Below are 21,522 nucleotides of genomic sequence, written 5' to 3'. Positions count from 1 at the left end.
TCAAACAATGAGCAGCAAACTGGGGAATGTTCCAAATTTCCATGCCCACCTGCCTTGATATTCGCCTCCATATGAGGCTGAAAATCCTCATGTAATGCCAAGGTGTAGGGCAGAATCATCCCAGATTTGCACTAAGTGAGGTAGCAGGCAGGAAAAAGAATGATTTACCCACTGGCCGCAATGGCAGGTTTTCACGCTGTACGGTCCCATTCCAGCCTCATTAATTATGCATTGCCAGGAAATATGCTGGGTTGCTGGCGGGGCGTCCTCTGGTTCACCAGCCCCGCCGCCACATCCGCATCCCCGTCGACGTCCTCCTCATCAGGGGAGACTTCCATCTCCTCCATCTCCTCCTCAGCCAGCTCCTCTCCTCATTGCAGCGCTAGGTTGAGAAGGGCACAACAGGCGACAGCAATGCATGACACCCTCTGTGGATCATATGCAACTCATGCTACAACTCGCACTTTGGTGGAGCAAATAATCAGGATGTTGAAAATGAGGTTCCGGTGCTGGACTGGTCTGGTGGAGCCCTGCAATATGCCCCTCAGCCACAGCTACGTTCACAGCCAGGTGTCTTTGGAGAGGGAGCACGCAGTGTCCGCCAGCACAATCGAGGTCTTCGGTGCCCAGTGGACACCATGGGGACTGGGGTGCTTTATTGACCCCCTTAATCACGTTTTAATTTGAGGTTTGTAAGTTTTATTTAAGGTTTCTCTTTCTTTCTTGCAATATCACTTTAAGGGGTTGCTTCTTAATTTGTCTCTCATTTGTACGAATTTAGTTTAATTGGTTGCTCAAAAGAGTAAAAGCCAATGGCCCACTCCTATTATTTATGTTCTTACTAGTGGTAAAATGTTTTGACATGTCTGGTGGTCATGAAAGACGCTATATAAATGCTTGTCTTTATTTTAAAAATCCCAAAGACTGAATCCATTGGGCAGGATTTCCCCTATGTTGGGTGGGCATAGCGGGCGGGCCTGGGAGAAGTTGCGAAACAGACCGCTACCCCGATTGGCCCCTGACTGCGATTTCATGCTGGCCGGCCAATTTACGGCCAGTCAGAGTGAAAGGCGTGCTGAAAAGCTCAGCACTGCCGGGTTGGGGGCGGGAGGAGGCTGAGCATGGAAGTCTGCGCATGTGCAGGGGAGTGCGCATTGACAGCTCCCTGAGGGCACAGAACTGCCTCAGGGAGCTGAAGATTTGGACAAAGGAAAATAAAGATTTAATGAATTATATAAACATGTCCCCATGTGACTCAGACACATGAAGAGGGACATGTTTGAAATGAAGTTGAAAAAATTTTTCTGCTTTTTTATTTGCCGTTGGAAACCTCATCCCGCCTGTGGATGAGGTTTTGTAAAAATGCAAAGGCCGCCTGGCCTCTTCGCCCACCCACCAACGGAACAGCTGAGCGGGCAGTGACAAATACAATTAATTACCTGCTTAAGGGCTTTAATAGGCCTCTTAATTGTCGGTGGGTGCGCTGCCGACTCTCGTGCGCACCCGCTGACTGAAAGATCATGAAAGTGCGCGATGACGTAAGGATGCTCGCCCGATGAAAGTAAAATCCCAATTGTCTTTGGTGCCTACTCCAAACTGACCCTATCCCTCTCCATGACAACTGCCTGAGACTAAACCAAACTGGACGCAAACTTGGCATCACATTTGACCCTTAGATGAACTTCTGTCCATATCTGCACATCACCTCCTCTGGTCACATCTTTTGCTTATTTACTTGTCCCATTACCACTCCCATTTGGCCTTGCACCATGAAATATTTTGTCATTTAATCTCTCCTGCCCTCCACCCTAACTTCCCCTTTTGTTCTTCTTCCCCCCACTCTTCATTTTCACTTGCTCAAAATCTATTACATTTCCAACTTTTCCCAGTTCTGATGAAAGATCACATTCACTCTGTTTCTCTCCAGAGATGTAGCCTGACCTGCTGAGTATTTCCAGCAGTTCCGAAGATAAGTCATGTTGGATTTGAAATGTTAACTCCATTCCTCATTCCACAGATGCTACCAAATTGTTGAGTTTTTCCAGCACTTTGTTTTCATTTCTGATCTCCAACATCCGCAGGATTTTAATTTATTACCCAAGCACTGATCCTTGCGCTACCCTACTAATCACTGCCTGCCAACCTGAGGATGACCTGTTTATTTCTATTCTCTGTTTTCTATCTGTTAACCAATTTTTAAATATGCCAGCTGTATTATCTGTATCCCATGTGCTCTAATTTTGTTTACACTTGTCCTGGGTGGGTGCTTATCAAAAGCATTCTGAAAATCCAAATGACCATGTTTACTGGTTCCCTCTTATTTATTCCTTTTTTTTCATTCCTTCATAGGATGTGGGTGTTGCTGGCTAACTGCGCTGTGTCACTGGCTAATTGCCCTTGTTCAGGGGGCATTTAAGAGTCAACCACATGGCTGTAGGTCTGGAGTCACATGTAGGCAGCAGATTCCTTCCCTAAAGGACATTAGTGAACCAGATGGGTTTTTACAACAATCAGCAATGGTTTCATGGTCATCATCGGACTTTTTAATTCCAGATTTTTTATTGAATTCAAATTTCACCATCTGCTGTGGTGGGATTCAAACGTGGGTCCGCAGAGCATTACTCTGGGTCTCTGGAATACTAGCCCATTATGCCATTAACCTGCTATTAACATCCTCAGAAAATCCAAGCAGGTTTGCCAAACATGATTTCCCATTCATAAATCCATGTTGGCTCTGCCCAACCAGAACATTATTTTTGAAGTGTCCAGTTATCACATCCTTTATAATAGATTCTAACATTTTCCCTACTACTGACATCAGGTTAACAGGTCTGTACTTCTTGGTTTTCTCTCTCCTCCTTTTCTTAAATAATGGGGTTACATTTGCTATCTTCCAATTTGCAGGAGCCATTCTATAATCTATAGAATTTTGAAAGATGATCATCAATGCATCCACTATCTCTGTAGCCACCTCCTTCAGCACTCTGGGGTGTGGATCAGCAGGTTCTAGGGATTTATCAAATTTCAGGCCCATTAATTCCTCTTTTTTAATACCACTAATTTATTTCAGTTCCTCATTCAGGCGAGTCCCTTGGTTCACTATTATTTCTGGGAAATTTTTTCTATCTGCCTGCATGAAGACAGACACAATGTAATTATTTAGCTTCTCTATTCCCCATTATAAATTCTCCTGTCTTTGCCTGTAATAGACCTATATTTGTCTTTGCTAATCTTTTCCTTTTTACATACCTATAGAAGCTTTTATAGTCCATTTTTATGTTTCTTGCTGGTTTATTTATATTTAATTCTCCCTTTCTTCTTCAGATTCTTGGTTCTCCTTTGCTGTATTCTAAAATGCTCCCAATCCTCAGGCTTACTACTCTTTTTTTTAAGCAATTTTGTACGCCTCTTCCTTTGTTAGCCATGGTTTGCACATTTTTCCTGTTCGGTTTTTGTGCCTTAACTTTTGTGTCTGGTGATGACAACATTTAAACACAGCAAGCACCTTTTAAAGGGAAGGTGTACTCTGGCTACAGGAAACATTGATGAAAATGCCAGGCAAAACAGAAAAAGCAAGGGTTCCCATCCCTTTTGTTCTTGTGCTGCATTGGAGATATTGGTGGAAGAGGTCAGCCATCCTCTTCACCTCTAACCTTCCCCACAAAACCCCCACCATTTCAGGAAAAAGTTTATAGCCTCATATGAGTTGTTAAGGTAGGCCAACTAACTCAGACATCTTGTTTCTCTCTGCTTAGTCCTGCATGATCTGTAGCCCCAACACTCTTTCATCCTCCCTTCCCCAATTCCCTTCTCTCTGCTCCATTTCAGCACGTTTTCCCTCCACAATCTGTTTTTTAAATTCTTTCATGAGATGTGGGTGTCGTTGACTAGGCCAACATTTATTGCCCATCCCTGATTGCTCTTGAGAGGGTTGTGGTGAGCTGCCTTCTTGAATTGCTGCAGACCATGTAGTTAAGGTACGCCCACAGTGCTGTTAAGGAGGGAGCTCCAGGATTTTGACCCAGTGAAAGTGAAGGAACGGCAATATATTTCCAAGCCATGATGGTGAGTGTCTTGGAGGGGAAATTGCAGGTGGTGGTGTTCCGGTGCATCTGCTACTCTTGTCCTTCTTTGTGGTAGAGGTCTTGGGCTTGGAAGGTGCTGTTGAGGGAGCCTTGGTGAGTTGCTGCAGTGCATCTTGAAGATGGTACACACTGCTGCCACTGTGCATCGATGGTGGAGAGATTGACTGTTTAAGGTGGTGGATGGGGTACCAATCAGGCAAGTTGCCTTGTCCTGGATGGTATTGAATACCTTGAGCGTGTTGGAGCTGCACTCAAGAAGACAAGTGGGGAGTATTCCATCACACTCCTGACTTATGCCTTGTAGATGGTGGACAGGCTTTGGGGAGTCATAAGGTGAGTTATTCACCACAGAATTCCTAACCTCTGACTTGCTCTTGTAGCTGCAGTATTTATGTCTTGTCCAGTTCAGTTTCTAATCAATGGCAACCCCAGGATGTTGATAGTGGGGAGATTTAGCAATGGTAATACCATTGAATATCATGGGAAGTTGGTTGGATTATCTCTTGTTGGGATGATCATTGCCTGGCACTTGAGCCCAAGCCCAAATGTTGTCCAGGTCTTGCTGCATAAGAGCATCTGAGGAATCACGAATCGTGCTGAACATTGTGCAATCATTAGGGAACATCCCCACTTCTGACCTTATGATGGAGGGAAGATCGTTGATAAAACAGCTGCAGATGATTGGACCCAGGAGACTACTCTGAGGGACTCCTGCAGTGATGTCCTGGGACTGAGATGATTGACCTCCAACAACCACATATGAAACATATAAGATTCTTAGCGGGCTTGACAGGGTAGATTCTGAGAGGTTGTTTCCCCTTGTGGGTGAGTCTAGGACTAGAGGGCATAATCTCAGAGTAAAAGGGCACCCATTTAAAACAGAGATAAGGAGGAATTTCTTCTCTCAGAGGGTAGTCAATCTGTGGAATTCTTTACCGCAGAGGGCTGTAGAGGTTGGGTCATTAAGTATATTCAAGGCAGAGATAGACAGAATTTTAATCAGTAAAGGAATCAAGGGTTATAGGGAAAAGGCAAGGAGGAGGAGCTGAGGATTATCAGATCAGCCATGATCTCATTGAATGCCAGAACAAACTCAATGGCCCGAATGCTCTACTTCTCCTCTTACATGTTATGGTCTTATGGTCACAGTCATATTCCGTTGTGCTAGGTGTGACTCCAAACAGTGGAGTGTTTTCCCCGATTCCCATTGACTCCAGTTTTTCTGGAGCTCCTTGATGCCACACTTGGTCGAATGCGGCCTTCATGTCAAGGGCAGTCACTCTCACCTCACCTCTGGACAGCTCTTTTGTCCATGTTTGAACCAAGGCCGTAATGAGGTCAGGAGCTGAGCGGCCCAGGCAGGACCGAAACTAAGCTTCCGTGGTCAGGTTATTGCTAAACAAATGCCACTTGATATCACTGTTGATGATATCTTCCATCACTTTACTGATGAGCAAGAGTAGACTGATGCAGTGGTAATTGGCCGGGTTGCATTTATCCTGTTTTTTGAGTGCAGGACATACCTGGGCAATTTTCCAAATTGCCGGGTAGATGCCTGTGTTGTAGCTGTGCTGGGACAGCTTTGTAGGGGCGCGGCAAGTTCTGGAACAGAAGACTTCAGCACTATTGCTGGAATGTTGTCAGGGCCCATATGCTTTGCAACATCCAGTGCCTTCTGCTGCCTCTTAATATCATGGGGAGGATGAATCGAATTGGCTGAGGGCTGGCATCTATGATGCTGGAGACCTGAGGAGGAGGCTGATTTGCAACCGCTCGGCACTCCTGGCTGAAGATGGTTGCAAATGCTTCAGCCTTGTCTTTTGTTCTTCTGTTGCCACAGAGGCACTTTGAAACTGGCACTATCCTCACCAAGAGGCACAGGCTCTGTTTAATTGGCATCAGCAACATGCAATACGAAGCCCCCCCCATTGGGCAAGCTGCCAATGGACTGTAAAATAAAAGCAAAATACTGCAGATGCTGGAGATCTGAAATAAAAACAGAAAGTGCTAGAAAAACTCAGCAGATCTGGCAGCTTCTGTGAAGAGTGAAACAGAATTTACATTTTGAGTCCAATATAACTCTTCTTCAGAAGTGGAAGCGTGCACTAGACCTGCTGAATTTTTCAAGCACTCACTGTTTTTACTGCCAATGAACTGTTTAGCTAGAGTTGGCAGCCCACCTGTTACATGTAAATTATCCAGGGCCTTAGTTGCTTTCTTGTGATCAGGCACCCACCCAAAGTGCAACAAAAACCCTCCACTCAAATTGCTGCCTTGATGAATTTTTACCCAAAAATGTTTGATGATTTCTGAAAGAGATTTAAAAGAAATGTTTTCAGGATATGGGTGGTGCTGTATGGTTGCATCTGTTGACCAACCTCTATATTGTTTATAGATTTGATTGGCCTACATATAATACTAGTTATCACCTTGGCGATAATCTTTTGAGCTGGATTTTACAGGGGATGGAGGTGGGCAAGAGTGGGCGTATTGCTGGCCTCATCCCCACCCCGTTGGAAAAGTTAGTTGTGAACCAACCAGCTTTTAAGAAGGTCACCATCTACAAGGCACAAGTCGGGAGTGTGATGGAATGCTCCCCACTTGCCTGGATGAGTGCAGCTCCCACAACACTCAAGAAGTTTGGCACCACCCAGGGCAAAGTAGCCTCTTTGATTGGCACCACACCCACAAACATTCACTCCCGCTATCACCAACGCACAGTAGCAGCAGTGTGTATCATCCAAAAGATGCACTGCAGGAATTCACCAAGGCTCCTTAGCCAGCACCATCTAAACCCATGAACACTATCATCTAGAAGGACAAGGGCAACAGACACATGGGAACACCAACACCTGGAAGTTCCACTTCAAGCTACACATCATCCTGACTTGGAAATATATTGACTTTCCTTCATTGTCGCTGGGTCAAAATCCTGGAATTCGCTCCCTAACAGCACTGTGGATGTACCTACACCACTTGCAGCGGTTGAAGAAGGCAGTTCATCTACACATTCTCAAAGGCAGTTAGGGATGGGCAATAAATGGTGGCCTAGCCAACGATGCCCACATCCCATGGATGAATTAAAAAAACCCCACAGCGATAACATGCTGTTGGTAGCCTAAACAAGCAGAGAGTGGGACTTGTGCCCCTCAGTGGGAGGAAGTCCAGCCCTTAAGGGATGCAGGGCAATCTGATTGGCCGGCAGCTTTAGCAGCCCCAGCAGTGCCAGAACTCACTACTGTGTACTGCTGGGACTGCAAGCAGGCCCATGAATAAGAGAGCAATGGATCCTGGGCTCAGGTAAAGCCGGGATTTTTGGTCGGAGAGGGTTAGAGCACCCCAGAAAGGGGTGGGTGAGGGAGTGTGTGTGGGTTTTGAAGGCCAAGAAGGAAGCCACAAAGAGGGGATTATCATCTTGTTAGCGGAAAGGGTTGCCCCCTAGGCACACAGGACACCCAAAGGATGTACCACCCTTCCTACCCGCTTTTTCACCTCAAATGGTGAAAAAAACGGACCCCCCCACTACCGTCATTCTGCCATTCCTACCATGGTATGGCATGGGCATCGTAATATTTGGGTCAACTGACTTGTTAACAAGCCTCAGTTGTGTGGTAATGATGTTTTTTTTTTAAATGACAGGTGGACTGCCCATTTCAGCACCCGTCCACCTTCCATATTATGGGAAAGTGCTGTGAGCCAAGGTCATCACACCAGATTTCATGCATGCGTAGCAGGGCAGCTGTTCTGATTTGCAAATATAAAATCCAACCCTTCATATCCTCGGTAGTAGACTGGGCTAGGAAGGGGTGATATGCAAACTTTCACTGAAACAACCCAACAGCATTTATTTTCCTGTTGCTAGTTCACAAACGATCAGATTTATCAAATTCAGTTCCATACCATTCTGCAGCAGGTTTTGAGCTTATGATACCTAAGTTACATGTCAAGTACCATCTCCACGGTGTTATCATAGCCACGGTGTTATCGTACCCTGGTAACATTGGTTGCCAGAGTGACCTGACAGACCCCAGGTAGCAATTAATTTGTCTCAAAGGACTTATCTTAACACCCAAGCAATAGTGCCAGTCATTTTTACCTTTACAAGCAAGAAAAATAAATGCTTAACTTGTTCTTGATCTTGGTTCAGGGTTTTCAGATAATTTATGGTGTTTAGCAATTCCACTTTGCCACAGCGAGCTATGACATATGATTCTATCCATTTCATGCAGGGTGTGAGTACAATTAGGCCTGATGTCAAAAACAGATTTGCCTCCACAGCCACAACTCACTTCTGTTCACCTTGGAACTGCTACTTACAGGGCATTGCTTTCTCAAATTCACTGATTGCATTCTCTGAAATCTGTGTGTAGCTGTATCGGTAACCGCAAACATTGATCAGAAGAATGCAGGGGCTCATACGATACTTTGTTCCATTGGGAATGCTGGTCTACCTGGCTGACAGAAAAAGAACAAATGGGGGAAATGGTGGGTGCAAGAGAGGCTGTACCACATACTGTGAATGCTGTTTGAAAGGTTGTATGAATACACACAGAGTAGTTGGTGTGAAGGGAGAAAAGACTTAGGGATAATTTTAACCCAAATTTCCTGATGTGATCAAACCAGTCAGTGTTTTACACACCGACCAATTTGACTTTCCACAGCTGATCTGGTTGTGTCAAATACCGACTGAGCATCAAATACCGACTGACTAACCACTCAATGAATATTACAGAATAATGACATTTTTAAGTGCATAGTTTGATTTCTCGCACAAGGATATTTCAATGCATCAGCTGGCAGGATAGGTTGCCCAGCAATGAGTTAATGAGAAGATACAGTCTGTTTGCTGCAATACAGAATTGTTTAGTGAGAGGATAGTAATGACAAATGTCTGTGCGCCCTTTGGCTGATTACTAGCCAGACATTGATGGAATAAGCTTGGGTAAGATAATTTGGAATGCCAAAGCTGAGATAGTGTGACCATTTACAGGAAGACCTGAATGAAAGAGTGATAACAGCAGTCAGCTGCAGGCACTGACAGAGGACTGAAAGTGCTATCGTGAGGTTTCTCACCTGCTCATGATGACGGAGTGATTATTCATGGCCAACTGTTGCCTCCACTCTTGTCTTTTCTTCTCCAATTCTACTTTACAACAGTGGCTACACATCAAAAATATATCATTGGCTGCAAGGCATTTGATCATGCTGAGACCAGGAAATGGATTATTTAAATGCAAAATCTTTCCGTTCTTCTTGCCAATCTTTTAGTTTTCAGTTGTAATGAAGAGTTAACCTGGAAAATTAGCCTTTCTTTTCTCTTTATAGATGTTGACTGACCTTTTCTGTATTTCAAGCATTTTCTGAGCATTTTTCATAGAATACAGAGCTCCAACACAGACCATTTGGCCCAACCAGTCCATGCCGGTGTTTGTGCTCCAATTGGGTTTCTTCTTTATTTACCCTCCTTATCTATTCTATCAGCATAACTCACAACTCTTGAGTATTACTGAGAAAAGAGTCATGCTGTCAAAATCTTTCATCTTGCACTCATCAGGACAGATGCAAGAATACCAAATTTCAAATGGAACAATGATTTATACTGCATGAGAAAAAGGGTGCTGATTGGCTGGCAGGTCGACTTCGATTGGTCAAGGCATATTTGTAGTCCTTAAGCCCATCTTCCAAGGGACACCCCAGGCTGGGTTTATGTCCCACAGAATCATGCGTTTGCAGGAAGGCAAAGGTATTTGCCAGAGCCCTTGTGAGCCATGTGCAAGAAGTCTCCCGCGCACGCTGAGCATTTGCCCTTCAAACGCTCATCTGTCCCAACGCCCTAACATTGTAAGTACTACATGCTGGTGTTCCCCCTCAGTTGCACAATTGAGCTGACCTGCATCTCTGCCCACACTGGATTATCCAACTCCGACGCAGCATCTCAAGATCTCCTCCATGAGGCTCTGGATAGTTGCGAACAGCCGTGTTACATTCGTGTGCAGTCCAATACCTTTACCCCTCCCTCTGTGATCCACCCCCCGAACACCGCACCCCCCATCCCTGTCCATAATCATTGACGCCACTGGTGTAAGGTTTGACTTTCCCCAGTTACCCTTCAACCCGCCGCCATCACCCTCTGTCCTGTGCAGGTGAAAGGTAAATGTCCATGACCCCTACCTTCCTGAGGAGCCTACCCCTGTGACAGTAGATCTGCCCCTCTTTGTCCTGCCTAAAAAATACAAAGTCCACTGCCCAATTATCTTTGCAGGCTTAATGTGACCATCACAAATCTCACCTCACTCTCATTCTGTTTCCTGGCATGACATGCAAACTGCAGATGGTGTGGCCATCGGTCTCTTGCTTCCCAAAGCCCTGTCTACCCTCACCCAGATCCATCCCTCGATCCTATGTTTATACTTTCAGATACTGAAAAATGACTGCCTGGCCAGTCACTGCACTCCCGAAAGAAGGGTGAGAGCAACAGCAGTCCTCTGATGAGGAACCAGTGCCACTCGATCTGACACTTGCAGCCACCAGCTCAGATACTGTCACTATGCTTACCTTAGAAGTAGCTTAGAGTTTTAACTTTGGAAGTAACAAAATCCTTGAAATGGCTAAAATTATTAAACATGTCCAGAAGCCAAGAGAACCTGTTGACTCCATCATTAATGACCTGTACAGAATGGTTAAAGGCTGTGATTACGGTGACGTGAAATCTGAACAAATCAAGGATACAATAGTTGTTGGAGTGGCAGATGATGCACTTTCAGACATGCTTTAAGTGAAGGAAGGTCTAACCCTTGAGAAAGCCATTCAATTGTCAGGCAACTCTTTCAAGCACAAACAAATAAACTAAATTAACAATATCAGGGATAAAGTAAAAGACAAACCCTTAAACGGAAACTGCAAAAAAAACAGACACAATTTAAAGGATATTTATGAATATTAAATCAAAATGTGATTAAAGGGGTCAATAAAATACCCCAGTATCCACAGTGTCCACTGAGCATGAACGGCCTCGACAGTGCCAGTGGACACCGCGTGCTCCTTCTCCAGGGACACCCGGCTGCGAACGTAGCTGCGGAAGAGAGGCAGACAGTCAGGCCAGATGGCCTCTTCGATCACCAATGGCCAACTTGGCCAGGCCCAGGAGCAGGTCAATGAGGAGGTCCTCCTCCCTCCCCGCATTCCCCTTCCACATCGGGTGCTGGTAGATCAGGAGCGTGGGTCTGAAGTGCAAACAAAACAACCGTAAAAAGTTCTTCAACTAACTAAAAAGGAAGTGCAGCCTACCACAACCTACATAAGCATGGTCCACGGACTCCACAAGGCTGCAAAAGATGCAGGCATCTTGGGAGTCTGTGAACTGACACATCCTACGATTGTATGGGACTGCTGCGTGCAACACCCTCCACCCAGGTCCCCGACCGAAAGGAGAAGGGCTCCTGTGTAGAGAGCCCCCCCCACTGGGGACCTCTGTTGCCAGACAGCAACAAGGCACGCCAGGGCATGTCCAGGCAGCAGGCAAGGAAGTGAAGGGTGTGCAGTAGCAGCCCACAGAGGAAACCCCTCCGCACCTTGCCAAAGGGCACGGAGGGCATTTCCATGAGGCAACTCAGATTGCGGGGCTCCGGATCCCAAGGGAGGGCTTGGGGCCAATGCGGAATTCCATCCAAACAGGGGCACACTTGGACAGAAGACCACCACGCACCTGCACTACCTCAAGTCCCAGTATGACATTGGGGCCGAGCGCAACCATCCTAAGGTCTTGAATGGCATTGCTCACGAGCCAGATGTCCACTAATGTGTGATGCACCAACTCCTTGAAATAATCCAGCCCACTCCTCCAGCACCCAGCGCGTCTCCGATCCTGGTCACCCCTGCAGCCAGAGCCTCCACTCCACCAGCCGCTGAAATTGGCGGAGGGGTGGATTCCTGAGCAGCGGCTGATGATAGCCGCTACTCCTGACGGGGGAGAGCTGCACCGTGAGGTGACTATGTTCCAGACTTTGATCAGGTCCTGGTAAGAGACGATCAACGCCTGCAAGGAGCCACGAAGGCCCTTCAGACCTACAAACAGGAGCTGCACATTATGGTTCAGGCCGTGTACCTGGTGTAAGAAATATGTCGCTAGGCCACACCATCTCGAAGGGGGCTTGATGTAAAGGTATCGCTGCAGGGCCTGAAGGCAGAAGGTCGCCACCTGGGTGCATAGGCACACCAGTGCCTGACCGCCTTCCCTAAGCGGGAGATTCAGAACGTCAGCAGCGACCCAGTGCAGCCTTTTGTCCCAGTAGAAGTTGACGAGCACTCTCTGGGTTTTTGTGACAAAATCCAGGGGAGGGGTCAAAGTGACCAGCTGGTACCACAACATGGTAGCAATCAGCTGATTTAAGACCAGAACTCGACCCCGGTAAGACAGCACTCAGAGCAGTCCTGTCCAGCGCCACAGGCGAGTGGTGACTTTGGCCTCTAGCTCCTGCCAGTTCATTGGCCAGGATTCCTTAGCAGGGTAGAGGTGGACCCCCAGCTAGAGGAGATTGGTCCTGCTCCAGGTGAAAGGCCTGAGCTCCTTGGGTAGGGGATCCATCTGCCACTGACCAACCAGGATTCCATAACACTTGCCCCAGTTGATCCTGGCAGAGGACGCGGCAGAGTAGACCTCCTGGCACTCATGCATCCTCTGCAGGTCAGCTGGGTCAGTCAACATGAGGAGCACGTCATCGGCATAAGCCGAGAGGACCACCCTGATGCCCGGCCCGCACAGAACCAATCCCGACAACCTCCTCCACAAGAGGCGCAGGAAAGGCTCCATGCAGATGGAATACAGTTGATCAGACAGGGGGCAGCCCTGACGTACCCCTCTCCCAAAGCGAAGGGGCACTATCAGGGACCCGCTAACCTTAACTAGACACTCTGTGGCAGCGTATAGAAGTCGGATCCAGGCGATGAAATGAGTCCCGAACCTGAATGCTCGCGGAGACCCGAATAAATATTCGTGATCGACCCTGTTGAATGCCTTCTCCTGGTCAAGAGACAGGAAGGCACTTGATAGACCAGCCCTCTGGGAAAAGTGGATGACATCCCAGGCCAGTTGGATATTATCAAAGATGATGCAGCCCGGGACAGTGTAGGACTGGTTAGGGTGGATCATGTGGTCCAGCACGGTGCCAAGACGAGAAGATATTGCCCTGGCAAAGATCTTGTAATTCGTGTTGAGGAGTGAGACCGGGTTCCAGTTTTTAAGAAGGCGGAGATTCCCCGTCTTTGGCAGCTGGGCAATCATAGCCCTGCGCCACGAGAGGGGCAGCTCCCCTGTTGCAATACTCTCCCCCAGGATCCTCGTGTAGTCGTTCCCCAGGACGTCCCAGAATGCCCTGAAGAACTCCACGGTCAGCCCGTCCAGAGGCTGTCGAGGGCATCCAGCGCCCTCCTGGCGGACCTGTGGCAGGTCCTCCCACAAAACTCTGCGAGCATCCTCGCTGGATGGATCCAGAGAGAACAGGGCAGTGTAATAGTCTTGGGCGATGGCCCTGATGCTCTCCGGATCCGAGACAAGGGATCCGTCGTCGGTCAGCAGCGTAAGGATCTGCTGATGGACCTCGTGCCTTTTTTCCACCGAGTAGAAGAAGGGGGAGCAGCGGTCCAGATCCGTGAGGAACCGGATCCACGACCTCACGTATACGTCGTGGGATCCGATGAGTTGCAGGTCCTACAGCGCGCCCTTCTTCTCTTCGTACACCAGCTGCAGGGCCAGGTCCGCATCGGGCTGACAGAGACGTGCCTCCGGGTTGAGAAACTCCTTCTCTACCTCCTTGACCCTGGATTCGTGCCTCTTTATAAACCCCCACGCGTACTCCTGACAGAAGAGGTGGACGTGAACCTTACCCATGCCCCACCTCAAGGAGGGGAAGCCTCCCCGCTTCCTTCTCCAGCCGGCCCAGAATATCGGAGCGAGTCCAGGAACCACTCGTCTTCCAGCAGCAGATTGTTAAAGTGCCAGTACATGGACCCTGTCCGAGCGCAGAACAGAACGAGTTCCACCCACACCAGACGGTTGTCCGTGCACGGCACCCACCGCACAGAAGCTGATGGAACGCAGGACTCAAACGCTTTGGAAATGTGAAGGTGGTCGAGTCTGGATGCTCTGACTCCAGGTGACACGATGGTGTCAGGATGGAGATGTCACCAGACGTCCACCAAGTTGGAGGACCTGACCTGGTCCCGCAACTTACTCACACCTAGTGTGCGGTGCTGGGCACCGAGACAGTCCCTGGCCTCGAGGGTACAGTTGAAATCCCCCCCCCCGAAGACGATGCACTTGCCTGCGGCAATGGAGCCCAGATGAGTGGACACTTCACAGAGTCCCAGAATCACTGTGCAGAAGAGGCCCTTTGGCCCATCGAGTCTGTACTGACACGCATGAAACACCTGACCTACCTACCTAATTCCATTTACCAGCACTTGGCCCATAGCCTTAAATATTATGACGTGCCAAGTGCTCATTCAAGTACTTTTTAAAGGATGTGAGGCAACCTGCCTCCACCACCCTCCCAGGCAGTGCATTCCAGACCATCACCACCCTCTGGGTAAAAACGTTTTTCCTAACATCCTCCCTAAACCTCCTGCCCCTCACCTTGAACTTATGCCCCCTTGTGACTGACCCTTCAACTAAGGGGAACAGCTGCTCCTTATCCACCCTGTCCATGCCACTCATAACCTTGTACACCTCGATCAGGTCACCCCTCAATCGTCTCTGCTCCAACGAAAACTACCCAAGTCTATCCAACATCTCTTCATAACTTAAATATTTCATCCCAGGCAACATCCTGGTGAATCTCCTCTGCACCCCCTCCAGTGCAATCACATCCTTCCTATAATGTGGCGACCAGAACTGCACATAGTACTCCAGCTGTGGCCTCACCAAGCCACAACTATACAACTCCAACTTAACACCCTACTTTTGTAATCTATGCCTCGATAAAGGCAAGTGTCCCATATGCCTTTCTCACCACCCCACTAACATGCCCCTCTGCCTTCAGAGATCTATGGACACACACGCCAAGGTCCCTTTGTTCCTCAGGACTTCCTAGTCTCATGCCGTTCATTGAATACTTCCTTGTCAAATTACTCCTTCCAAAGTGAATCACCTCACACTTTTCAGGGTTAAATTCCATCTGCCACTTATCTGCACATTTGACCATCCCGGCTATATCTTCCTGTAGCCCAAGACACTCAACCTCACTGTTAACCACCCGGCTAATCTTTGTGTCATCCGCAAACTTACTAATCCTATCCCCCATATAGTCATCTATGTCATTTATATAAGTGACAAATATTAGGGGACCGAGCACAGATCCCTGTGGTACGCCACTGGACACTGGCTTCCAGTCACTAAAGCAGCCTTCCGTCATCACCCTCTGTCTCCTATAACTACGCCAATTTTGAATCCACCTTATCAAATTACCCTGTATCCCATGTGCATTTGCCTTCTTTATAAGTCTTTCATGTGGAACCTTGTCAAAGGCTTTGCTGAAATCTATATAAACTACATCAATCGCACTACCCTCATCTGCACACCTGGTCACCTCCTCAAAAAATTCAATCAAATTGGTTAGGCATGACCTCCCTCTGACAAAACCATGCTGACTATTCCTGATCAAACCTTGCCTCTCCAAATGGAGATAGATACTCTCCTTCAGAACTTTCTCCAATAGTTTCCCTACCACTGACGTGAGACTCACTGGCCTATAGTTCCCTGGCTTATCTCTGCAACCCTTCTCAAATAGCGGAACCACATTAGCTGTTCTCCAGTCCTCTGGCACCTCCCCTGTGGCCAGAGAGGAATTAAAAATTTGGATCAGAGCCCCTGAGATCTCTTCCCTTGCCTCTCTCAGCAGTTTGGGACACAAATCATCTGGACCTGGAGATTTGTCCACTTTTAACCCTGCCAACACCTCCAATACCTTGTCACTCCCTATATCAATTTGCTTAAGAACCTCGCAGTCTCTCCCCGAGTTCGATACCTTCATCCTCATTCTCTTTGGTGAAGACGGATGTCAAGTATTCATTCAACACTCTAGCGATGTCCTCAGGCTCCACCCATTGATTGCCCCCTTGGTCCCTTATGGGCCCTACTCTTTCCCTGGTTATCCTCTTCCCATTGATTTACTTATAGAATATCTTGGGATTTTCCCTACTTTTACCAGCCAGAGCTTTCTCATATCCCCTCTTTGCTCTCCTAATTGCTTTCCTAGGCTCCACCCTGCACTTTCTGTACTCCACTAATGCCTCCGCTGATTTGCTTCCCTTGTACCTGCTAAAAGCCTTTCTTTTCCTTCTCATCGTAACCTGAATATCTCGGGTTATCCATGGTTCTTTGGGCTTGTTACTCCTTCCTATCACTCTAGAGGGAACATGTTGAACCTGAACCCTCCCCATTTCCTTTTTGAACGCCCCCCACTGCTCCTCTGTAGATTTCCCCACGAGTAGCTGTTCCCAGTTGACCTTGGCCAGATCCTGCCGTATTTTACTAAAATCCACTCTCCTCCAATCCAAAACATTTTTTTGCAACTTGTCGATTCTTTGTCCATAACAAACTTAAACTGTACTATGCTGTGGTCGCTATCACTAAAATGCTCCCCCACCACCACTTCAGCCACCTGTCCCACTTCATTCCCCAGAATTAGGTCAAGCACTGCGCTGTCCCTTGTTGGACCCTCTACATATTGACCTAAAAAGTTCTCCTGTACACATTTCAAGAAATCCACTCCATCCAAGCCCTTAACACTATATCTATCCCAATTAATGTTGGAAAAGTTGAAATCACCTAATATAATTGCCCTAATGTTATTGTTTTTACACACCTCCACAAATTGTGCACATATTTGCTCCTCAATTTCCCGCTGACTATCTGGGGGTCTATAACAAACACCTACCAATGTGGCTGCCCCTTTTTTATTCCTAAGCTCTATCCACAAAGCTTCATTCGATGCCCCCTCCAAGATATCATCTCTCCTTACTGCAGTAACTGACTCCTTAACTAATAATGCAACACCTCCTCCTCTTTTACCCCCTCCCCTGTCTCGCCTGAAGATTCTATATCCCGGAATGTTGAGCTGCCAATCCTGCCTCTCCCTCAACCACGTCTCAGTGATGGCTACTATATCACAATTCCACGTGTCAATCCTCACCCTTAACTCATCCGTTTTACCTGTAATACTCCGGCATTAAAGTAGAGGCCATCCAGCCTTGCCTTACTCCCTTGAAACTTAATGCAGCTGTACTCCCTCTGACTTGATTGTTTTACTGCATTATGATGTATCCCTATTCTGTTAACATTCTGTGTCCCCTCCCCCTGCTGAATTAGTTTAAATTCCCCCAACAGCACTAGCAAACCCGCCCGCAAGGATGTTAGTCCCACTCTGGTTCAGATGTGGACCGTCCTGCTTGTACAGGTCCCACCTTCCCCAGAAACAATTCCAGTGATCCTCAAAGAAGCTTGCTTGCTGCAGCGCACCCAGGGGTGTGTGTACACATTCACAAAGTGAAGCGCCGCACCCCATAGGCGCACAGTAAGGTGCAGCATCCGGCCTGGCACTGGCTCCTTGACCCCCAAGATCTCTGGCTGAAAATGTGGGGCCAACAAGATAGCCACCCCGCCAGAATTGGAGGCTAGGTGACTCATGTAGACACCCCCTTGCCCCTCCAGGAGCCACATAGCTTTGTCTCCCGGAGCAGTATGAGTTTCCTGCAGGAAGCACACCGCATACTTCCCGTCCTGGAGGAGTGAGAGGCTCTGGAACCTGCGCTGTGTGTCCCTGCTGCCGTTGATGATGAGGCTGGCTATGGTAGTCTTCATTGTCAGAAGTTTGAGCTACCAACACCCAGTGCAAGTGCATGAAGGAGAGGACTTTTTAAGTCTTACTCTCCTTCAGGAGCCCAGTGAGAAATGTATGGAACCTCTGCTTGGCATTCCAGTCCAGCCCAAGGGCCTTGAGTGCCTCATGGGCAGACCGCAAGCAGAAAACAATGCCGCCGATCCAAGGCCAACCGGACGCTGTCTCAGCGACCACGATTACTCGCTAAAAGTCCTGGAGCTCCCCTAAGGGGATGAGAGGAGAATCGGTGGGGGGCATCAGGGGATCCAGCGCCTCACCTGACAATGACTCTAAGTCGTCCCTAGTGCTCACCACCGAAACCCTGTCCTCCTCCAGGTTGTCACCCCGCCTCCCGTATTGAATATGGGGGCTGGTTCAGAGCTGCCAGTCGGCTACCTCGATCCCGCCCCCAGGATCAAGGGCAGAGGGGTTCTCTCTGGTCTTCTGCTTGGGTTCTGGGAACAGGGTGACAGCAGCTCAGAACCCCACTCCTCCCCAGGCACCAGGTCACCCAGCGAGTCGGAAAAAGCTCCGGATCCAGGACGGAGGCACCGGGAGCTAAAGGTTGGGAAGGAGCAGGGAGGCCTTCCTTGCCACCGCTGCCCAACGACCCAGTATTTGGGGCAGTAAAGGCACTAAAGGGGCTGCTGCAGTCCCCTGGTGGGTCATGTGGTATTTCAGGGGTGCAAGGTGGGTCGGGGTGGGGCACCACCGCAGGGTGATACCCTCACCAACCCCCGAGGTGCCCTACTCAGGGGACCATGGCAAGGAGATAGGGGTTTGGGCCCCCTCAGAGGGCAGAGTGAGGACTTACGGGGCGGAGACACCACCACGTTTTCATCGGGGGAGGAAACACAATGGGCCTCACGAGTCGTATCTTCAGGGGTCTGGGGATCAAGGTAGGTTTGGGGGCTTTGGGGGGCCGCGCTTCTATGAGACAGGTCTGCCTCCGTGCCTTTTTATGGTGCGGAGTCTGCCCCCCACCCCCCTGCCTCGCCGGCAGTCGAGGTGATGGCAGCTGCCAGTAGCACCTCCCCTTGTAGGGAGGAGGATGGAGCAGTGGTGGGGGGAGGCGGGGCAGTGCCAACCACAGCCGCCTGTGTGGTGCTGGGAGCCTTGGAGGCAGGGTCGTTCTTCCTAACGTGCCCCACCTCCTTACAGGCATGGCATCACACCGTTAAAAATACGCAGCAGGTACCCACCCACAGTGAGCCCCTTTGCAAAGGCCAGCTGCATCGCCCGCTCTGACCTCAAGAAAAAGATGGCTTTGCCGTACATCTTAAGGCGGTAACTATGGCTGAGGGGCCGAGAACTCCAGCCATAGCCTTAACACACACCTCGATCGCCATGTCGGGGTGGATGTAGCTCTTAGCCCCCAGGGTCTTGGTAAGGAGGCAGAGAGGTGACGGGGCCACAGAGGCAGCTGCACCCGCATAAGATTTCTCGGGGGCCCCGCCACCAGTAACAGCACCGCCTCCACTGCCACCCGGGAAGGCCCAGCTACAGGCGACCCTATCGCAGCCACAGGGGAGAGCCACACCCACCCTGAGCTCTCTACCATAAAATATTCCACCCGGGGGAGAGGGGAAAGGATGGTGTGACCTCACCCTCCAGAGTGGCGAAAACAGGGAGAAGAGGAAAGAGAGAGGGACAAGGACAGGGAGACATAGGAGGGAAAGAGTAAAGGGTGCAGGGTGGGTGGGTGTCACTCGGTGAGGTGGAGTTGGGGGGTGGGGGGCATCACTGGTCTACCTGTGGGGGGAGGACAATGTCTTCACCAGGCAGCCGGTACTGCCTGGCACACAGAAATCGGCACCGTCCCTCTTCACCAGGCAGCGCCGACTACCTAGACTTAGACATATGGGGGGTGCGGTGAGTGGGGTGGCAACAAGATCTTTAACAAACATACACACCTCTTCTCCCCAAGTCTCTGAAAATGTCTTCTTTCCTCCCCCCACAAAGCACAAGGTTGTCTCCTGTTCTCACCAAACAAATGTCCAGACACCCACCTCAGGTGTTATTTAAGGAAAAGTCCTTGCCTCCTGGCCTCCCTGTCCTTCTCTCTGTCTCTCTCGCTCTCTCTCTGGCCCTGCAGCCCCAGAAAAAGTAACAGCAGTAAGGTCTTGCACACTTTTAATGTCCCCTAGGCATCAGCAAAACAGGCAAATATAGAAGTCCTGAGGCAAAAGGCAGCGAGCCTCCTCACAGCTCTAGCAACACCCACTCCAGGTCACAGACAAAATTTAAAGTAAACTTACAAACATTAAACCAAAATGTAATTAAGAGGGTCAATAAAACATCCCAATCAGGGAAGTGTAACTCTTTTGTTAAAAACCAATTAAACTAAATTAACCAAAGTGGGGACAAATTAAAAAGCGGCCCCTTAAAGGAAAACTGCACGAATGAAGACAAAATTCAAAGGAAACTGACAAACATCAAACCAAAATGTGATTAAGAAAGTCAATAAAACACCCCAATCAGGAAGATGTAACTCTTTTGGAGTCAAACAATTAAACTAAATTAACAAAATAAGAGATAAGATAAACACAGCCCCTAAGTCAGGTCAGCTGTAAAACCAAGGACAAAGTTTAAAAGAAACTTACAAACATCAAATCAAAATGTGATTAAGAAGGTCAATAAAACATCCCAATCAGGAAGATGTAACTCTTTTGAGTACATTCACAGTTCTTGGCTTTTTTTTTCCGGGAGTGGGACATGAACCCACAACCTTCTGACTCAAAGGCGAGGATCAGGAAGATGTAACTCTTTCGAGTTATCAACAGATCGCATGTAACTCTTTTGAGTACATTCACAGTTCTTGGTTTCCGGGAGTGGGACATGAACCCACAACCTTCTGACTCAAAGGTGAGGATCAGGAAGATGTAACTCTTTCGAGTTATCAACAGATCGCATGTAACTCTTTCGAGTACATTCACAGTTCTTGGTTTCCGGGAGTGGGACATGAACCCACAACGTTCTGACTCAAAAGCGAGGATCAGGAAGATGTAACCCTTTCGAGTTATCAACAGTCACAGAATGTAACTCTTTCGAGTACATTCACAGTTCTTGGTTTCCGGGAGTGGGACATGAACCCACAACCCTCTGATTCAAAGGCGAGGGTGCTATGAACTGAGCCTATTAATCACTTGTACATAATGTTCACTATTGTAAATAAACTCCCAAGAATGTCTCCCTGCCTATGGCTCCTTGTTCTGATGAGCAGTGTTTGTGTCATTCAGATGTGAAACCTTTCGGCACAAGATAAAGACAGGTGCCTTAGTCCAGGGCTTCTTTCCTGTTCTTTGTACAGCCTTCAGACCAAAGTGATGGTTCAGCCTCACATTAATTTTACAAGTTAATGTTGCCTGCACCCTGATTGTTATTGCTGCCAAGCACTACAGAATTCCATCATTTTCTCTTGTGCGCTCAGCACCTTTAAGGTGGGGCTGGTGCCCACCTTTTCAGCATTTGTGACCAGTGACGCTATGCTCATGAAGGGGTCAGGTGCTGAAGGCTGACAAAGGGTCAGATGCATTTAAAATTTCATGGCTGCGTCTCCGTGA

The 21,522-nt window shown here is 48.3% G+C and overlaps 1 protein-coding gene across 1 annotated transcript in view; it reads left to right on the top strand.

Moving 5' to 3' along the window:
* The window catches only part of gabra4 (gamma-aminobutyric acid type A receptor subunit alpha4), a 109,193-nt gene extending 96,995 nt beyond the window's left edge, over positions 1-12,198 (top strand). Inside the window, exon 10 of the mRNA XM_078564574.1 lies at positions 12,097-12,198. Coding sequence (XP_078420700.1) covers positions 12,097-12,198 — 102 coding nt within the window. The remainder of the gene's footprint in view (positions 1-12,096) is intronic.
* Positions 12,199-21,522: the final 9,324 nt, after the last annotated feature.

The sequence above is a fragment of the Cetorhinus maximus genome, chromosome 1, assembly GCF_964194155.1.
Source record: "Cetorhinus maximus chromosome 1, sCetMax3.hap1.1, whole genome shotgun sequence".
Classification (NCBI taxonomy): domain Eukaryota; kingdom Metazoa; phylum Chordata; class Chondrichthyes; order Lamniformes; family Cetorhinidae; genus Cetorhinus; species Cetorhinus maximus.
The sequence above is the reverse complement of the archived record's forward strand: the minus strand, read 5'-3'. Positions and strand labels throughout refer to the sequence as shown.